The sequence below is a fragment of the Talpa europaea genome (assembly GCF_964194135.1).
Source record: "Talpa europaea genome assembly, chromosome: 6".
Classification (NCBI taxonomy): Eukaryota; Metazoa; Chordata; class Mammalia; order Eulipotyphla; family Talpidae; genus Talpa; species Talpa europaea.
The window spans coordinates 69,707,730-69,728,340 of NC_140072.1; the positions used below are offsets into that span (position 1 = coordinate 69,707,730).

Sequence of the window (20,611 nt, forward strand, 5' to 3'; positions counted from 1 at the left end):
AAAAAAAAAGAAATAGAAGAAGACACAAAGAAATGGAAAGACATCCCTTGCTCATGGATTGGAAAATAAACATTATTAAAATAGCCATCCTACCAAAAGCAATATACAGATTCAATGCTATTCCAATAAAAATTTCAATGTCATTCTTCAAAGAAGTAGAACAATTATTGATGAAATTCATACTGGAACCATAAAAAACCCTGAATAGCCAAAGCTCTCCTGAAAAAATAAGAAGGGAATGGAGGCATCACATTCCTAGACTTCAAACTTTACTACAAAGCCATAATCATCAAAACTGCATGGTATTGGAACAAGAACAGACACACAGACCAATGGAATTGAATAGAAAATCCAGAAATAAACCCACAGATTTATGGTCAACTAATCTTTGACAAAGGAGCAAAGAATATGCATTGGAGCAAAGAAAGTTTGTTCAATAAATGGTGCTGGGAAAACTGGGTCGCTACATGCAAAAGAATGAAACTTTACTACCTAACACCATGCACAAAAACCAACTCAAAATGGATTAAAGAACTAGACATAATACCTGAAACCATAAAATACATATAAGGAAATATAGGCAAAACACTTCATGATATGCACATCAAAGACATCTTTACAGACACATCACCCAAAGAAGTGATAGTGAAGGCAAAGATCAACAGCTGGGACTACATCAAATTAAAGAGCTTCTGCACAGCAAAAGAGACAATAACCAAAACAAAGAGAAACCCCACCGACTGGGAGAACATTTTTGCACACAACACTAATGATAAAGGACTGATCACAAAAATCTACAAAGAGCTGATGAGACTCAACAAAAACAAAGAAAATAATCCAGTTTAAAAACGGGCAGAAGAGCTAAAAAGAAACTTCTCTGAAGAGGAAATGCAAATGGCCAGCAGGTATATGAAAAAATGTTCAACATCACCTGTAATCAGGGAAATGCAAATCAAAACTACAATGAGATACCATCTCACACCAGTGAGAATGGCACATATTAAAAAAACTAGCAACAACAAATGTTGGCGAGGTTGTAGAGAAAAAGGAACTCTCCTGCACTGTTATTGGGAGTGCAAACTGGAGAGCTGTGTGGAGATTTCTGGACCTACTAAACATAGAGCTTCCATATGATCCAGCAATTCCATGCCTAGGTATTTACCCAGAGGACACAGAAACATCAATTCCAAAGAACACCTGCACCCCTATGTTTATAGCAGCTCTATTTACAATAGCTAAGCTTTGGAAACAACCCAAATGCCCAAAAATAGATGACTGGATCAAGAAGATGTGGTACATATACACCATGGAATATTACTCAGCATTCAAAAAAGATAAACACATGCAATTTGCAGCAACATGGATGGCGCTGGAAGGAATCATGCTTAGCGAAATAAGCCAGAAAGAAAAAGAAAAATACCGGATGGTCTCACTCATAGCAGGAATCTAGAAAATTTAAATAAGGGACCAGGAAAAGAATAACTATAAGAAAGAAAATCTCAAAATCAACAAATAACTATGAACAAGAGACTCTCTATGGGGGTTGGGGGGCTGGGAAAAGAGGGCTTGGGGTAAAAATAAGGGGTTGTAATTGTATGGGGAATATAAAAATAAAATTAAAAAAAATAAAACCTCAGTAAGTTTAAAAAAAAATAAATGGATAGTTTATATTTATGGACAGAAATACTCAACATTGCTAACATGTAAATTCTTCACAATTTTATCTACATTATCAAGCAATCCCACTCAGAATCCTAGAAAGATATTTTCTAACTACTAACAAACCAACTTTAAATTTTATATGGAAAGACAAGAAACCCAGAAGAGCCACATAATAGTAAAAAAGTCAGAGGATTGAGATTGAGACTTCCTATTTAATTTCAAGGCTTACTATAGATTACAATAATTGAGACAATTTGAAATGAAATTACAGTGAAAGAGTAGGCAACTAGATCAATGGAATAAAATAAAACCCCAAAAAAGAACAACCATGCACAGTCAATTAATCTTTGACAAAGGAACAAAGACAATTCAATGGCAAGAGTATCTTTCAACAAATGGTGCAGTGACAACTAGACATTACATAGAAAAAAAATTTAAATACTGATCTTACACCTCTCACAAAAAATTAACTCAAAATGGATATAAAACTTCTAGACGATAGCATAGAGAAATCGTGGGCTTATCAATAACTTCTTAAGCTTGTTATAAGAATGAAAAGACAAACCACAGAAAAAAATTTTGCGAAGTATTGCAAAACACATATCTGATAATGGACTTGGCACCCAAAATACACGAAGCACTCTTACAACTCATCAGTTAGAAAACACAAACAACTCGGGCCTCCCCTGGTGGCGCAGAGGTTGAGCGCTGGGCTGCGAAGCTGTCCACAGCCTCTGCAGTGCCGGTTCATTTATTTTTGTTTAAATAAATAAATAACTCTTAAAAAAAAAGAAAGAAAACAAACAACTCAAAAATGGGCAAGCAAAACTAACAATGAGTTACCACTATACACCTATTAGAATAACAAAAATTAAAAAATGTGGCAGCAACAAATGTTGGCAAAGACATGGAGCAACAGGTACTCCCCTTCAGTGCTGGGGGAAAAAAAATGCAAAATAGTACGGGCACTATAGAAGAGTTTGGGAGTTTGTTACAAAGCAAAACTGTACTTTGCCATATAATCTGGCAATTCTGCTCTTAGGTTTTCACCCAAATGAGCTGAAAACTCTATGTCCATGCAAAAGCCTGAACATGTACATTTATAGCAGTTTTATTGCAAAGACTGGGAGTCATCCAAATGTTCTTTGAAAGGCAAATGGATAAATGAACTCGGAATATTATTCAACAGTAAAAAGAGTTATCACACCACCAAAAAAAGTGGGAAGTTAAATTCATATTTACTAGACAAAGACACCAGACTAAAAAGGTTACAAACTGTATTACTGCAATAATAAAACATCTGAGAAAGGCAAACTAGAGAGAGTGAAAACATCAGTGATTCTCAGGGATTTGGGGCAAGGACAGGGTAGATAAACATGGAACATACAGGACTTTTTTTTTTAAAGATTTATTTATGCATACAAGAACAGGGGTACAGGCCAGAGGTGTTGGGGGTGAGAGGATTCACCAGAGACAGAGTGGGGAGCAGAACAGGCAGATTGACTGAAATACACTGCTGAGGGGAGCAGCAGAGAGACAAGAGAGGTCTGCTGCACCATATGGGTAGCTCCTTGGCCGGGGACGAATTTGTGCTGCAGTGGCTGCAGACAGACTCACTCACAGGTTACGTTTCAACCCCTTGCGCCACCAGGGAGGCCCGGAACATATAGGACTTATAAGGCAGGAAACATTTTTGTATTATACTTCAATGGTGGATACATAGCATTATATATTTGGTCTATAGGCCAGTACAAAATAAAGGGTTTATCTTAGTTAATTCTAATGTAAACTATTGATTTTAGTTAATAACAAAGTACCAATATTGGCTCATTTATTGTAACAAATGTGCCACACACAAGATGTTAATAAGGGAAACAATAATATCTGTTCAATTCTCTGTAAATTTCAAACAACTCCAAAAAAATTAGGCCTATGTACCTTTTAATATCTTGCTAGCACTCATACAAAAATTGTTAATTATCCCATGTGTATTTTTTATTATTTTTTTTTAAAGATTTATTTATTTATTTATTTATACAAGCACTGGGTACAGTCAGAAGCGCGGGAGGGTGAGAGAATTCACCAGAGTCAGAGCGGGGAGCACAGCAGGCAGAAGGACCAAAGTACACTGCTGAAGGGAGCAGCGGGCAGCAGGAGAGGTCTGCGCGCCATGTGGAACCCTCGCCTGCGGCCAGGGAACAAAAGGGCGCTGCAGAGGCTGCGGGCAGCTTCTCAACCCAGCCCTCAACCACTGCGTCACCGGGGAGGCCCCTCTGTGTATTTTTAAATGAAAGTTACACCACATATGTAATCTTCTCAACAAAGCAAAGTTATTGGGGAAAAAAATGTAATTTCCAAAAATTACCATACAAACATTTCTGAAAGCGATAATTTCAATCTTATAAAAGTTAAAGCAAATCAAGTAAAATAGGAAGAGTAAAATACGGTTTATATCTTGCCATATGGAAGTCTCTGGCTTTTGCAAAACACAGAAATCAATGGTGAATTTTTTTATCCTCAACAAAAAAATACCAAAATTAGGAAATGATAAATAAACCAGCATTTATATTATAATATTTTTCTGAACTATTTAGAAAGATGCCTTAATTCATGAGCATTTCTTTAAAAAACAGAAAAACATGCTCCTGGAAAGCTAGGGTTTTGTTGTTTTTAATAGAATGCTTCATTCATTGAACTCCTCCTTGCTGTTCCTGTTGACTTTAATACACAAAACATATGCCCTGATTAATGATATAGGTCTGCTGATGATCAAAACAGATAAAAAAAATTTTGCAAGTTACCTTCTTCAATAGGAGCTGGCTGCTGGCTTAAAATATCAAAAACCAAGTGAATCAAAACAAAATAAAAATTGCCTCATAAAATACCCAGGACAAACAGATGGTTTCTTCAGTTCATTCTTAGATACCCCTTACTGATATAATAGAATGACATTCTGATGTTTATATGTAAAAGATCAGCTATTGCTGTAAAGCAGTAAATAATGTTCTTTGAACTGTTTTTCCGGTAATGACTTGTGCCATTTCAATTATGACTTGTGATGACTTGTGCCAATTCAATTATGTTGCTCTTCAGCATCTGGTGCTAAGAATTTGCTCCAGAAAACAATAAAGTTAACTAGCCCATATGGGAATTGAACCTATGACTCTGGCCTGATTAGCAGACATCAACCAACAAAATAGCTATCGATAAGTAAGAGATGCTTCCATTTAAAGACAACCTTATATATGTCAGGTAGTATACTAAATACTTTATTAAAACCACCTCTAAAATTTCACACTCAAAAAAATCTTTCAAAGATGACACTATCCCTATTTTACAAATGCATGAGAATGGATAAGAAAGCAAAACTGTAAGATAACTTTTGTCTGTAGTCTTACTGCCAATAAATGAAAGATCTAGAATTCAAATTCAAGCCTGCATATCTCAAAAAGTTTGCCTCCTTCTATGCAATAAGGCTGTACTACCTAACAAACTCCAAATAAGTCAAAAGGTATTTTATGAAAAAATGAAACAGATGCGTATAAAATATTTTTAAATTTTGAAGATCAATCACAATAAGTTTAGTTATTGTGAACATGTTTATTCACAATGTAATTCAGATCATTCATGGTAGCTTAAGAGGTTAACAAATACTAACCAAAGCAAAAAATAAGAAAAATGAAAACAAACTCCTATGTCATAAAAGAAATTTAAACACTAGTTGATAATTACAACATATTTATTTAACCAAAAAGGAAAAGAACAGAATGCCTATTAAATACCCATAGAATAACAAAATGGTACATTTAGAATAAAAGTTATCAGTGAACTGTGGAAAGAACTTTTGCTTTTATAGACTTATCAACTAATAAAATCAGAAGTTTATTCACACTGATGTAGGCATACTAGTAACTTAATTTTTGGGGGAGAATAAAGATTTGTCTATTTCTAGATTAGAAATGATCACTAGGTGAGAAGTTACACTAAAAAAAGAACAGTAGGAAGAAGTGCTGTGTTAAATGATAATCAAAGTAACTTCTGAGCCACAATAACAAGATAATTTAATGAAGAATTATTGCTCCCAGACTTCAAACTATACCACAAAACCATAATAACCAAAACTGCATGATACTGGAACAAGAACAGACACACAAGCCAATGGAACCAAATAGGAAACCCAGAAATAAATTCACAGATTTACGGTCAAATAACCTTTAACAAAGGAGCAAAGAATATACAATGGAACAAAGAAAGTTTGCTCAATAAATGGTGCTGGGAAAACTGGGTTGCTACATGCAAAAGAATGAAGCTTGACTACTACCTCACACCATGCCAACTCAAAATGGATTAAGGAATTATACATAAGACCTGAAACCATAAAATATATAGAAGAAAATATAGGCAAAACACTGCATGACATACACCTCAGTAACATCTTTTAAAGACATATCACCGAAAGCAGTGATAGTGAAGGAAAGGATAAACAGCTGGGACTACATCAAATTAAGGAGCTTCTGTACAGCAAAAGAGACATTAACCAAAACAAAGAGACACTCCACTGATTGGGAGAAAATTTTTGCAGACAACACTGATAAGGGACTGATCACAAAGATCTACAAAGAGCTCATAAGACTCAACAAAAACAAAGTAAATAACCCAGTCAAAATATGGGCAGCAGAGCTAAAAAGAAACCTCTCCAAAAGGAAATGCAAATGACCAACAGGCATATGAAAAAATGTTCAACATCAGTTGTAATCAAGGAAATGCAAATTAATGCCACAATGAGCTATCATCTTACACCAGTGAGAATGGCACATATTAAAAAAAACTAGCAACAACAAATGTGAGCAAGGACGCAGAGAAAAAGGAACTCTCCTACACTGCTAGTGGGAGTGCAAACTGGTTCAACTGCTATAGGACAGGGAGAGGGGCAGCCCAAACCCCGCAAACCTGCCTATTCTACATGGGTTCTGCCATCCGCCGCATCAACACAAAACACATGAGACTAATGGGAAGGATCTTTAATAAAACTAGGAAACAATACAGGTAAGGCAAAGAGTCTAGTTTCTAAATGAAGCACCCAAAGTTACCCGTCCCCTCATGGGTAAAAGTCCATCCATATGGGATCGGCCCAGAGCAAGGCCCCAAGGCCTGCCACAAGTCTAAAGCATCTTCCAGTGGGGACCCACAGAAAAGGGTCACAAACAACTGGACAAGCCCGGAAGGAAAAGAGCAAAATCAACATCAAGATAAAAGCTGCCATTGTCACCTCCCCATGGGTCTCACCCACATCTGTGTCACCCAGTCTACGACCAAAAGACAAGCGGTTTCTTCATGTGTCTCTAGGCTCCATGTGCCTCCTCCAGGTCTCCTGGCTCCATCCTGCTTCCTTCCTCAGTCTCTTCTTCTGCTTCTCCTCTTCCTGCTCAGCTCCACCCTCCCTTGGGTGGGGCAGGGAACCTCCCCCTTTCCTGGGGACCACCCTGTTACACAACCACTATGGAAAGCTGTGTGGAGGTTCCTCAATCTGCTAAAAATGGAGCTTCCATATGATCCAGCAATTCCACTCCTAGGTATCTACCCAAAGGACACAAATACATTAATCCAGATGACTGGATCAAGGAGATGTGGTATATATACACAATAGACTATTACTCAGAAATAAAAAAAGATAAACTCATGCCATTTGCAGCAACATGGATGGAACTGGAAGGGATCATGCTCAGTGAAATAACCAGAAAGAAAAAAGAAAAATAACGGATGGTTTCACATTTCACTTACAAGAGGAATGTAGAGGATCCAAACGAGAGATCAGGGGAAAAAAAGTAATTAAAATAAAGTAAAGATCAAAATCAACAAGCAACTGTAAATCAGAAACTTTCTGCAGTGGGGGAGAAAAAAGTAGGACCAAAACAGAGATGGGGAGATAAGCACTCCAGGAGAGACCTACAAATAGCTCAAGGCCAGCTGGTAAGCTTGTGTGGAAAAGCGCTCCCAAGTGCTCCAAAAGCATATGCAGATCAGGGCTGCCCAGGTCCCCATGACCATGACCTAGGTTCATTGGAAGATGCGCTGAGGTGAATGACCCTCACTGAGAAATCAAAAACCAGGTGCCCGGGCATGGGAGTAGGGTGCAAAAGGGGCATGGGCAGGCACTGAACTGGGCTACCGCCTGAGTCTCGGATCTCAGGGCTTTGGAACTGAGAACCATGGCACAAAATTCAGGGTGAGTGATCCCCACAACAGCGGGGTACTGGGCAGACACAGCACTTCCACGCCATTGAGGCGCTCCACGCCACCCCCATTCTGTTCCCCAGAGACCCACGGGGAAAAAACCCCCGCAGTTCTGGAAGGATACTAGAAAAGATCTCTGGGTCACCTAGTGACCAAAACAAAATCACCAACTTCCTGATAGTTGGAAACCTGGGATCCCAAAAACACCCTCAGGCTCTGAGAGAGGGTGGGCCACGCAAACAGGGGTAAGAAGGGAAACAAGGCTTGGAGCAAGACCCCACCCTGTTGCTGAGAGCCAGGCGCGGGATCCGGGGTGTGAGACGTGCCAAAACAGTGGGCACTGCACAGAGTCGCCTGCCTGCGTTTTGGATCTGACAGCCCTGGAACTGAAACCTAGAGTGCAGAATTCAGGGCGCAGTTCCCACACAGCTGCGGGCACAGCACTGGGTAAACATGGGGCAGACACATCACCCAGCTTGAACAAGAGCCTCTGTGTTGAAGTGCCCCCCCTCCCCTCCGTTTCTCAAAGAACCACTGGAAAAAGCACAGGCAGCACGTATGGGTCTCTGGCACCACCTAGTGACCAGAATAAAATCACCAACTTGCTGAATCCCTGCAGGAACTGAGTAAACACAGAGGGAGGGAACTGTAAGGGACAGTGCCCAGCAACACAGCACCAACACCCTGGTGGAGTTTGGGCATACAGTGCTTGACTCAATCTGGTAAACAGTTTCTGACAACCGTGAAGGAGCACCCCAGAGATACCCATCAACACCAGCGACACAACGTCCCAACACACAGAATTAATTAGAAAGCAAACAGCAGGGAAAAGGAAAAATATAAATAACCAAGCAAGCCTGCAGGAGGAGGACATACCAAAAAAAGAAAAACAGTTACCAGAGCTCAACAATGACATGGAAGAACTTACCAGCCTGTCAAATAGAGAATTAATGATCATCATGATTAAAAAGCAGAAAGAATACAAAAAGAAAAAAAAAGATTTGAGACAAATAATCACTGAACTATAGAATGAAATTCAGACCTTAAGAAAGGAAAGAAAAGAAACGCAGGAGATTAAAAGATTACTAGAGAAGACAAAGAACTCTGGGAAAAGCAATGAAAACGGAATTGATGAAATGGAAAATGGATCAGTACTCTCGAAGATATAGAAATAAAAAAAGCCAAAAGAAAAAAGGAGAGCAAAGTGCAAAGGAAGAAGTATGAGGAAATTCTTTGACAATTATCAGACTCCATGAAAAGAGGAAATGTAAGAGTTATAGGCATCCCAGAAGGTGTGAGAGAGACAAAATAACTGAGAAATTATTCAAAGAGATAATTAAAGAAAACTTCCCAAGCATGAAAAAGGAGACGAATATAGACATATAAGAAGCGAGAATACCCAATTACCTCACCCACTGCAGCAAGACACACAATAGTAAAGCTTTCAAGAGTCCAAGACAAGGAAAATATAATGAAACTGGCAAAGAGGAAGAAACAGATAACTTATAAGGGAAAACCAATCAGGTTAACTTCAGACTTCAACAAAGAAATACTATGGGCAAGAAGAGAACAGAGTAACATATTCAACGAACTTCAACACAGCAAATGCCAACCAAGAATACTTTACCCTGCAAAGCTCTCCTCCATGTATGAAGAAAAAATATGGACCTTCTCAGACAAACAGAAACTCCAGAAATTCATTACAACTAAACCCCCACTCCAAAAATTTCTACAAGAAGTCCTAAAGCCAAAACCAACACAGGAATGAACAAGAAGAACAGAATAAAACAAGGAATAAAATCACAAAAAAGACAAACAAAATGGCAAACACAGATGCCAACATATCAATATTAACTCTAAATGTAAATGGATTAAACTCATCAATAAAAAGACACAGAGTAGCAGGCTGGATTTAAAAACAAAATCCAAGCTTGTGCTGTCTCCAGGAAACACATTTAACCACAAAACATAAATACAGACTGAAAGTAAAAGGTGGGAAAACAATCCTACAAGCAAATGGACCAAAAAAGAAGGAGGAACAGCCATACTTGTATCAGATGAAATAGACTTCAAATTAAAAAAGGTAAAGAGACATAGATGGACACTATATTATGATCAAGGGTAAATACATCAGGAAGATATAACACTCATCAACATATACTCACCAAATGAAGGAGCAACAAAATATATTAGACAATTATTATCAGCTCTGAAAATGGACATTAAAGAAAATACATATATAGTGGGAGACTTCAACACTCCACTTTCACCAATGGACAGATCAACAAGACAACAAATAAACAAAGACACTAGAGCCCTAAATAAAGACATAGAACTCATGGACTTAACAGACATATATAGGACACTGCATCCAAAAAAAGCCAAGTACATATTGTTCTCAAACATACATGGATCATTCTCCAGAACAGATCACATACTGGGCCACAAGACAAACATCAACAGATACATGAAGATCAAAATCGTTCCAACTATCTTCTCTAATTATAAAGGCATCAAACTAGAAATAAATCATGAAAAGAAAACAAGGAACCCTCCCACTTCATGGAGACTGAAATCCACACTACTTGAAGACCACTGGACTAATGAGATCAAAGAAGAAATTAAAAAATACTTTGAGTTGAATGACACTTTCCAGAATGTATGGGATGCAGCAAAAGCAGTAATAAGAGGAAAATATATAGCAATACAGGCTCACATCAAGAAACAAGAAGGAATTCAAATAAACAACCTCATGTCACATCTCAAAGAGCTAGAAAAAAACCCCTCAAGCCAGGGCCTCCCCGGTGGCACATTGGTTGAGCGCTGGGTTGAGAAGCTGCCCGCAGCCTCTGCAGCGCCGTTTCATTCCCTGGCAGCAGGTGAGGGTCCCACATGGCACGCAGACCTCTCCTGCCACCCACTGCTCCCCTCAGCAGTGTACTTTGTCAGTCTGCCTGTTCTACTCTCCGCTCTGGCTCTGGTGAATTCTCTCACCCTCCCGTGCCTCTGACTGTACCCAGTGCTTGTATAAATAAATAAATAAATCTTTAAAAAAAAAAAAAAAAACAAAAAACCCTAAAGCCAGTAGAAGAAATGAAATAATAAAAATCAAAGCAGAAATAAATGAAATGGAAATTTTAAAAAACAATCCAAAAGATCAAAGAAACCAGAAGTTGGTTCTTTGAAAAAATAAACAAAATAGATAAACCTCTAGCCAGGCTCACAAAGAAAAAACAAGAGAAAACATATAAATAGGATTATAAATGAAAGAGGAGAAATCACAACAGACTCAGTAGAAATCAAAAGAATAATCAGAGATTACTATGAACACTTATATGTAAACAAATTCAACAATCTAGAAGAGATGGACAAATTCCTAGAATGATATAACCATCCAAAGCTGGACAAAGAATAGAACACCTAAACAGACATATTACAAGCAGCCAAATTGAGGCAGAAATCACAGCACTCCCCAAAAACCAAAGCCCAGGTCTAGATGGCTTCACAAATGAATTCTACCAAATGTTCAGCAGTGAATTAATTAGTGCCTATCCTACACAAACTCTTTCAAAAAATTGAAAAAGAAGGAATACCACCAAATACATTCTACGAAGCCAACATTACACTAATACCAAAACCAAACAAAGACAGCACAAAAAAAGAAAATTACAGGGGCCTCCCTGGTGGCGCAGCGAGTTGAGCGCCAACCTATGAAGTTGTCCGCAGCCTCTGCAGCACGGGTTCGATTCCCAGCTGGCCAGGGAGATTCCCACATGGCACAGCAGACCTCTCCTGTCGCGCCCGCTGCTCCCCTCAGCAGTGCCTTTGGTCCATCTGCCTGCTCTGCTTCCCACTTTGGCTCTGGTGAATTCTCTCACCCTCCTGCGCCTCTGACCTGTACCCCAGCTCTTGTATAACAATAAATAAATCTTTAAAAAAAAAATAAAAAAAAATTACAGGCCAATCTCCCTAATGAACACTGATGCAAAAATCCTCAACAAAATCCTTGCCAACAATGCATCAAAGAGATAATATACCACATCAAGTGGGATTCATCCGAGGGGCACAAAGATGGTTCAGCACACGAAAATCAGTGTAACCCAACACATCAACGAAAAGAAAAATAAAAACCATATTATCTTATCAATAGATGCTGAGAAAGCATTTGACAAAGTCCAACATCCATTTATGATGAAGGCCCTTGAAATTCTCCGGATCGAAAGAACATACCTTAACATGATAAAAACCATATATGACAAACCCACTGCCAACATTATTCTCTAAGGCGAAAAGCTGAAGGCCTTTCCTTTAAGATCAGGAACAAGACAAGGATGTCCTCTCTCACCACTGCTCTTCAATATAACACTGTAGGTCCTAGCCAGGGCAATAAGACAAAAGAAAGACATACAAGGAATCCAAATAGGGAAAGAAGAAGTAAAACTATCACTATTTGCAGATGATATGATAATATACATAGAGAACCCTAAAAACCCCACAGAAAAACTACTCGAAACAATCAACCAGTTTAGTAAAGTAGCAGGATACAAAATCAACACACACAAGTCAGTAGCCTTCCTATACACAATCTGTCTGAAGAAGAAGAATTCAAGAAAACCATCCCTTTTATAATTGAAACAAAAAAAAAATCAAGTATTTGATTATATGTATATGATTGAAACCAAAAAAAATCAAATACTTGGGAATAAACACAACAAAAGAGAAAGACCTATACAAAGAAAACTATAAAACAGTTAAAAGAAATAGAAGACACAAAGAAATGGAAAGACATCCCCTGCTCATGGATTGGAAATATTAACATTATTAAAATGGCCATCCTACTAAAAGCAATTAAAATGGCCATTCTAGGGCCTCCCTGGTGGTGCAGCGGTTGAGAGCTGGGTTGCAAAGCTGCCCGCAGCCCCTGCAGCGCCGGTTCGATCCCCGGCTGCTCCCCAGCCACCGGAGGAGGGTCCCACATGGTGCGCAGACCTCTCCTGCTGCCCGCTGCTCCCCTCAGCAGTGTACTTCGGTCCTTCTGCCTGCTCTGCTCCCTGCTCTGACTCTGGTGAATTCTCTCACCCTCCCGCACTTCTGATTGTACCCAGTGCTTGTATAAATAAATAAATAAATCTTAAAAAAATTATTATTAATAAATAAATAAATAAATAAATAAAAATAAAATGGCCATTCTACCAAAAGCAATTCAATGCTATTACAATAAAAATCTCAATGACATTCTTCAAAGAAATAGAACAAATACTGATGAAATTCATATGGGGCCTCCCCAGTGGCGCGGTGGGTTGAGCGCAGCTCTGTGAAGCCTCTGCAGCCTCCACAGCATGGGTTTGACAAAGGAGCAAAGAATATGCAATGAAACACGGACAGTTTGTTCAATAAATGGTGCTGGGAAAACTGGACATGCAAAAAAAATGAAACTAGACCAATACCTCTCACCATGCAAAAAAATCAACTCAAAATGGATAAAAGAACTAGACATAAGACCTGAAACCATAAAATATATAGAAGAAAATATAGGTAAAACACTATAAGACATACATCGCAATAACATCTTTGAAGACTCATCACCCAAAGCAAAGAAAGTCAAGGAAAACATAAACACCTGGGATTACATCAAACTGAAAAGCTTCTATACAGCAAAAGAGACATTAACCAAAACAGAGAGACACCCCACTGACTAGGAAAAAAATCTTTGCACTCCAGTCATCTGATAAGGGACTGATCACAAAGATATACAAAGAACTCACTCGACTCAACAAAAACAAAATAAATAATCCCGTCAAGAAATGGGTAGAGGGCCTCCCAGGTGGCTCAGCAGTTGAGCGCTGGGTTGCGAAGCTGCCCGCGGCCTCTGCGGCGCCGGTTCGATCCCCGGCTGCTCCCCGGCCACAGGAGGAGGGTCCCACATGGCGCGCAGACCTCTCCTGCCGCCCGCTGCTCCCCTCAGCAGTGTACTTCGGTCCTTCTGCCTGCTCTGCTCCCTGCTCTGGCTCTGGTGAATTCTCTCACCCTCCCGGCTTCTGACTGTACCCAGTGCATGTATAAACCAAAACAAACAAATAGATAAATAAATAAGACATGCCTCTAGAAAATTAAAAAAAAAGAAAAAGAAAAAGGAAAAGAAAAAAAAAAAAAAAAAAGAAATGGGTAGAACCTGTTCTGCTCCCCCACTGCTCTGTCTCTGGTGAATTCTCTCAACCTCCCGCACCTCTGGGCTATACCTCAGTTCTTGTATAAATAAATCAATCTTTTTAAAAAAAAAATTTAAAAAAAAAATGGACAGAAGAACTTGAAAGACATTTCTCCAAAGAGGAAATTCAAATGGCCAATAGGCATATGAAAAAATGTTCGACATCCCTTATAATCACAGAAATGCAAATCAAAACCACATTGAGATACACCTAACCCCAGTAAAAATGGCACATATCAAAAAAAACTAGCAACAACAAATGCTGGCGAGGGTGCGGTGAAAAAGGAACTCTCCTACATTGCTGGTGGGAGTGCAAACTGGTCCAACCACTATGGAAAGCTGTCTGGAGGTTCCTCGGTCTACTAAAAATGGAGCTACCATATGACCCAGCAATTCCACTACTAGGGATCTACCCAAAGGACACAAAAACATTGATCCAAAAGAACACCTGTACCCCTGTGTTTATTGCAGCACTATTTACAATAGGTAAAAACCTGGAAACAACCCAAATGCCCAAAAACAGATGACTGGATCAAGATGTGGTATATATACACAATGGAATATTATTCAGCAATCATAAAAGATAAACTCATGCCATTCACAGCAACGTGGATGGGGCTAGAAGGAATTATACTCAGTGAAATAAGCCAGAAGGAAAAAGAAAAACATAGGATGGTCTCACTTAAGCAGAAATATAGGGAACCAAATAAGACATCAGTGTAAAAAAATAACAACAGTACAAAACACAACAAAGCAAAAACAGACAATTATAAATCAGAGACATACTGCAAGGGAGGAGGAGAGAGAAGGATTAGAGGGAGGGAGGAGCACAGGGTACTGAGATGATGGTACATGGGTGCATTTGGTGGAGGAAACTCTATGGGGACTACACCTGAGGGGGTGGGGGAAAGCAATTATTGTTTAAAAATGAACAAAGGGCATCCCTGGTGGTGCAAGGGGTTAAGCACAGCACTATGAGCCAATCCGCAGCCTCTGCAACATGAATTCAATCCCCGGCCGGCCAGAGAGAAACACACATGGCGCAGCAAACCTCTCCTGTCTGTCCTGCAGCTCCCCGCAGTAGTGTATTTCAGTCAGTCTGCCTGTTCTGTTCCCCACTTTGTCTCTGGTGAATCCTCTCACCTCCCCCCCCATATCTCTGGCCTGTACCCCAGCTCCTGCATGCGTAAATAAATATATCTTTAAAAAATAAAAATAAAAATAGAAATGAACAATGATGTAAAAAAAATAAAAAAAAATAGTTTTAAATAAATAAATAAATAATTTAAAAATAATTGAGTTAATGGATTATTATCTATTTGAATTTTATGTTGATTGAAATTGTTGACACACTCCTTGTATAAATTTTGACAAATTAGACTATAGACTTAAAAAAAAAAAACACGGGTGGGAAGAGCACAAGGTACTATGGTGATGGTACTCAAGTGAAATGGTGGTGGTAATTTCACAGGGACTATAACTGAGATGAAAATGTATACATGTACAAAAATGAAAATTGATGTAAAAATATATAAAATAATAATAAAAAGAATTACTGAGAACTACCTACTATGGACTAAGTTCTTGGAATACAAATATCTCAAAGGATGTAAAATCTAGTAAAGCACAAATTTCTAAAAACTGTAATTCAAGGCAGAGTACCAAAAATGTAAAAGTACCCAGTGACATAGATTAAGTGCTAGTCTGAATATAGAGATCAGGAAAGCTGGAGCCTTATGATGAGAAGTATTTCTCTGGGTGAGGAAAGACTGGAGGGCTGGGAAGATGGTAGGTAGGCGGAACATTAAGTAAGTAGCTAGAGCAAAGTCAGGTGCATGGACGCCGACAAGAGAAAGTAGCCTGTAGTAACTGTAGTATGCACTATACTGGAGAATTATGGCAGAAGGCAACTGAAAAAAAGAATTTGGAGTCATACACACAATCCTCACCATCATCTTGCTAAGGAATTTAGTTTTACTTGGTAGAAGATGGAAAGCTCTGAGCAAGGGCTCTCAGACGGAATACCGTAGGCTGGAATTTTGACTTTTTAATATTTAACTGGGAAAATTGCATTAGTTGATGAATATATCCTTGCTTTAGATTTGTCATTTCTAAATAGAAGTAAACAGTACTGTTTTATTAAGAGCCCTCAGTAAATATTATAAACATAGTGACTTCTTTCACAGCATGGCTGAATAAGGAGGTTTTGATAAGCCTCTTCCTTAAGCACAGCCAGAAATCAACTACGGTTCACCAGCTCATCACCTAATTCAAGGGAAATGACCCACAGATATTTCCCCTGGAATCTAATCAACTGAGTTACTTAAAAGCAGAGAAATTTCTCCAGCTGGTAGCAAAAGGCGAAGTCAGTTTTTGAACATGAGATGGTCTCAACATGAACATGATTCTGCTTAGAACACGGATGGGAGTGAAGGGTATTTGACAAAGAATGCAGGTGGCCTCTAAGAAAAGACAGTGGTTGAGGCTGACAGCAATGAAATTGAAGCCCAGACACAGAGCCAGAAGAAATAGGATTCTGTCAAAAATGTGAATGATTCTGGGAGTGAATTCTTCCCCAGGTCCTCCAGATAAACCAAGTTAACCCTGATCTCAGTCCTGTAAGAGCCCAGAGAGCAGAAAACCCAATGATACCATGCTGCACTAAATAAATAAATAAGCTAAACAAACAAACAAAAAAAAACAAACAAAATACCTACTTCAATCCAGCACTTCAGAAGTAATAAGAAAATAAAAGTAGCACCAAGAGAAGGATGACCCAGGAACTGTGGACTGTATACCTGCTAGTATTAAAAAAGAGGTAATTAGGGTCTCCCCTGGTGGAGCAGCTGTTGAGCGCTGGGCTGCGAAGCTGCCTGCAGCCTCCGCGGCGCCAGTTCGATCCTGGCCACCGGCAAGGGTCCCACAGGGCGTGCAGACCTCTCCTGCCGCGCCTGCTGCTCCTCTGAGCAGTGTGTTTCGTTGCTCTGCCTGTTCTGTTCCCTGCTCTGTCTCTGCTTCTGAATGTACCCTCCCGGGCTTCTGAATGCACCCAGTGCTTGTATAAATAAAATAAATAAATCTTTAAATAAACAAAAAAAGAAGTAATTATGAAATTGTCGGACAGCCATACAAATAAAACTGTAGTTTGGTTAAACCATATGATCTATTCCAGTTCTGAGTTTGCAATGTTCCTTTTTAACTGAACCAGTTCATCAGTGCCTCAAATGACCATCCCCAAGGTGGCTCTAAAATGGAACCCATATGTGATAAATTATCTCCTCACTCTTACAATGTCTACTATATTACATGCTGATAATCAAACATAGCAAATTTAAATGAAAACCTGGACATTTTTGTTAAAACTACATGTTAGCAGAATAACACAAAAGCAAAAAACCTGTGAAGTACGGGACTTTGCAAGAGGAGAAGTACATGCTTCTTGAAATTGATCTTCATTAATTCCAATTTCTTTGAGGTAACTTTCTAACAGCTTTTCAACCTAAAAAGAGAAAGTTTAACTTTTATAATTTACACAAAAAACTCTAAATGACAATTTTTATATTTAGTATTAAACTTAGAAAAGTATAATTACAATACTTGTTTGTAATCATTAACCTACATAAAATTATATTACATAGCAGTGATATTGCTTTTCACTGAAAAAAAAAATATATATATAAAATTGAAATTTTTACAGAGAATCAGTGAAATTTTATTCCCGTTTCTAAAAGTCAGTTATTTATTTTTTAAAGATTTATTTTTATTTATGTATGCATACAAGAACTGGGGTGTAGGCCAGAGGTGCAGGGGAGAGGGGGATGTGACAGGATTCACCAGAGACAGAATGGGGAACCAAACAGGAGTATATACTGAAATACACTGCTGAGGGGAGCGGAAGCAGCAAGTGAGACAAGAGACGTCTTCTGTGCCATGTGGGTTAGATCCTTGGCTGGGATGGAACTCATGCTGCAGTGGCTGGCAACAGCTTGATAGTGCTGAGATTTGAACCCCTGTGCCACCAGGGAGGTCCTAGAAGCAGTTATTAATGTGTTATAACTCTTCTACCCATAGGTATGTTTAAAAATCACAAAACAGCCATGACTAAATTAATAGTTAATACTTTTCCAGATGTATCAGCAGACCAAGAATAAATTTTAAAGATTAGATCCTTTAAAGTGGTCGTAATAAATCGAACTCGTGCTGCAGTGGCTGCGAATAGCTTCATATGTTGTGTCTTAACCCCTTGCACCACCAGGGAGCCCCAAATTAAAGAATTTTAAAAGAAAAAATTACTTTTTCATTTATAAGAACCAAAATTAGTGTTATTCTAACTACCTTTAAAAATTAGAGGAAAATATATACTCACTAGTTCTTTGTATTCCTGATGAATTTCTGTATAGGTCAATTTGCTTTCTTCTTCATCATCAAAAACTAAATTTAAAAGAAAATTATTAAATAACAAAAAAATCATTTCATTAACACAAATATAAAGTTTACTTCTTGTAAATATAATTAGCAAATCCTATAAACTAGCTCTTAAAACTTTGAATTTAGGTGTTCTTTTTCCTTAAATAAGTATATACAATACAATAAAAAATATACAATAAAAAATATAGTATTAATTGTAAACAACTTTTTCTTAGATAAGATCTACCTCATATATAACAACAATAATTTACTGCCTTTTAATTAATAATATAAGGCAACCATTTCTTTATAGGCATTTAATGGATTATTTTAAATATTTTTAAAATATAAATAGTAAATAGCAAATATTTTTAAACTATTAATTCCTTTACAACAGGCTCAAGTTATTTTATTGTACTGGAACTTTGCTGATGGATTTTTTACTGAATTGATTTTTCTTACAAATAAATCAATAATGGTTAAAATGAATAAAGCCATAAACAAATGTTTATAGTCCCTCAAGAAACAACAATTAGTGAAACAAGGCAAATTCATAAATTATAAAGAATAAGTGTTTTTTAAAATATCCCCTGTGAAATGCAAATCAAAACTACCATGAGATACCATCTCACACCAGTGAGAATGGCACATAATACAAAAACTAGCAACAACAAATGTTAGCGAGGGTGTGGAGAAAAAGGAACTCTTCTGCAATGTTGGTGGGAGTGCAACCTGGTCCAACCACTATGGAGAGCTGTGTGGAGATTTCTGGACCTACTAAACATAGAGCTTCCATATGATCCAGCAATTCCACTCCTAGGTATTTACCCAAAGGACACAGAAACATCAATTCCAAAGAGCACCTACACCCCTATATTTATAGCAGCACTATTTACAATAGCTAAGCTTTGGAAACAACCCAAATGTCCAAAAATAGATGACTGGATGAAGAAGATGTGGTACATATACACCATGGAATATTACTCAGCATTCAAAAAGATAAACACATGCACTTTGCAGCAACATGGATGGAGCTAGAAGGGATCATGCTCAGCGAAATAAGCCAGAAAGAAAAAGAAAAATACCGGATGGTCTCACTCATAGCAGGAACCTAGAAAACTTAAATAAGGGACCAGGAAAATGAATAACTATAAGAAAGTGAAAATCAAAATCAACAAAAAAATATGAACCAGAGACACTCTATGGGGGGTAGAGGGTGGGAGGGGAGGGATTGGGGTCAAAATAAGGGGGTTGCAATTATATGGGGAATATAAAAATAAAATTTATTAATAAAAAAAAGAAGTAAAAAAAAATCCCCTGAATGATTACTCTGAAATGCAGAATAAATTTCTGTAATTTTCTATTCAGAACACTTCAATCACTGCCCATTGCTTAGAGAATAAGGTGAAAGTACTTAGAAGGGCAAACAAAACCCTCCAAGACTAGATCCCAAGTTTCACCTGCCACAATTCCAAAATTCAATTTTGTACTCTTATCAATACCATGAATCCACCTTTGGTTTTGTTTGTTTTTAAAGATTTATTTATTTATACAAGAACCAGGGGACAGGCCTGATGTGTGGGAGGGTGAGAGGATTCACCAGACAGAGTGGGGAACAGAACAGGCAGATCTACTGAAATACACTGCTGAGGGGAGCAGCAACGAGACAGGAGAGGTCTGCTGCACCATGTGGGCATCTCTACAGCTGGCGGGGATGGAACTGGTACTGCAGAGGCTGCGGACAGCTTCATAGAGCTGCACTCAACCACCTGTGCCACCAGGGAGGCCCCATGAATCCACCTTTGTTACAGCACCTTTATATTTAAATTCCACTTACCTTCCTATCGCCCCCATTAATTATAAACTTCTCAAACACATAGATTTTGTTTTCTTCATCTTTTTATCCCCAGCTTCTGGTCCAAAGGTACTTAATAAGTACTTTTTGAATAAAGACTGATATCATAAAACTGTAGAAAACTAGTCTTTAAAATATCTGAGCTACGGAGTAACAGCACACTGACAACCCAAATCAGTAATGTATAAACACTGTTATTTCAAGTTTCACTGTCACATTACTTCCATTTCTCCTGGCATCTACTC

The 20,611-nt window shown here is 38.3% G+C and overlaps 1 protein-coding gene across 1 annotated transcript in view; it reads right to left on the minus strand.

Moving 5' to 3' along the window:
* CFAP36 (cilia and flagella associated protein 36) overlaps positions 1 to 20,611 on the minus strand; it is a gene marked incomplete at its 5' end in the record, with an annotated part of 44,852 nt that overhangs the window by 22,680 nt on the left and 1,561 nt on the right. Inside the window, 2 exons of the mRNA XM_084234557.1 lie at positions 17,502 to 17,603; positions 18,471 to 18,535. Of these exons, the coding sequence (XP_084090683.1) occupies positions 17,502 to 17,603; positions 18,471 to 18,535 (167 nt within the window). The remainder of the gene's footprint in view (positions 1 to 17,501; positions 17,604 to 18,470; positions 18,536 to 20,611) is intronic.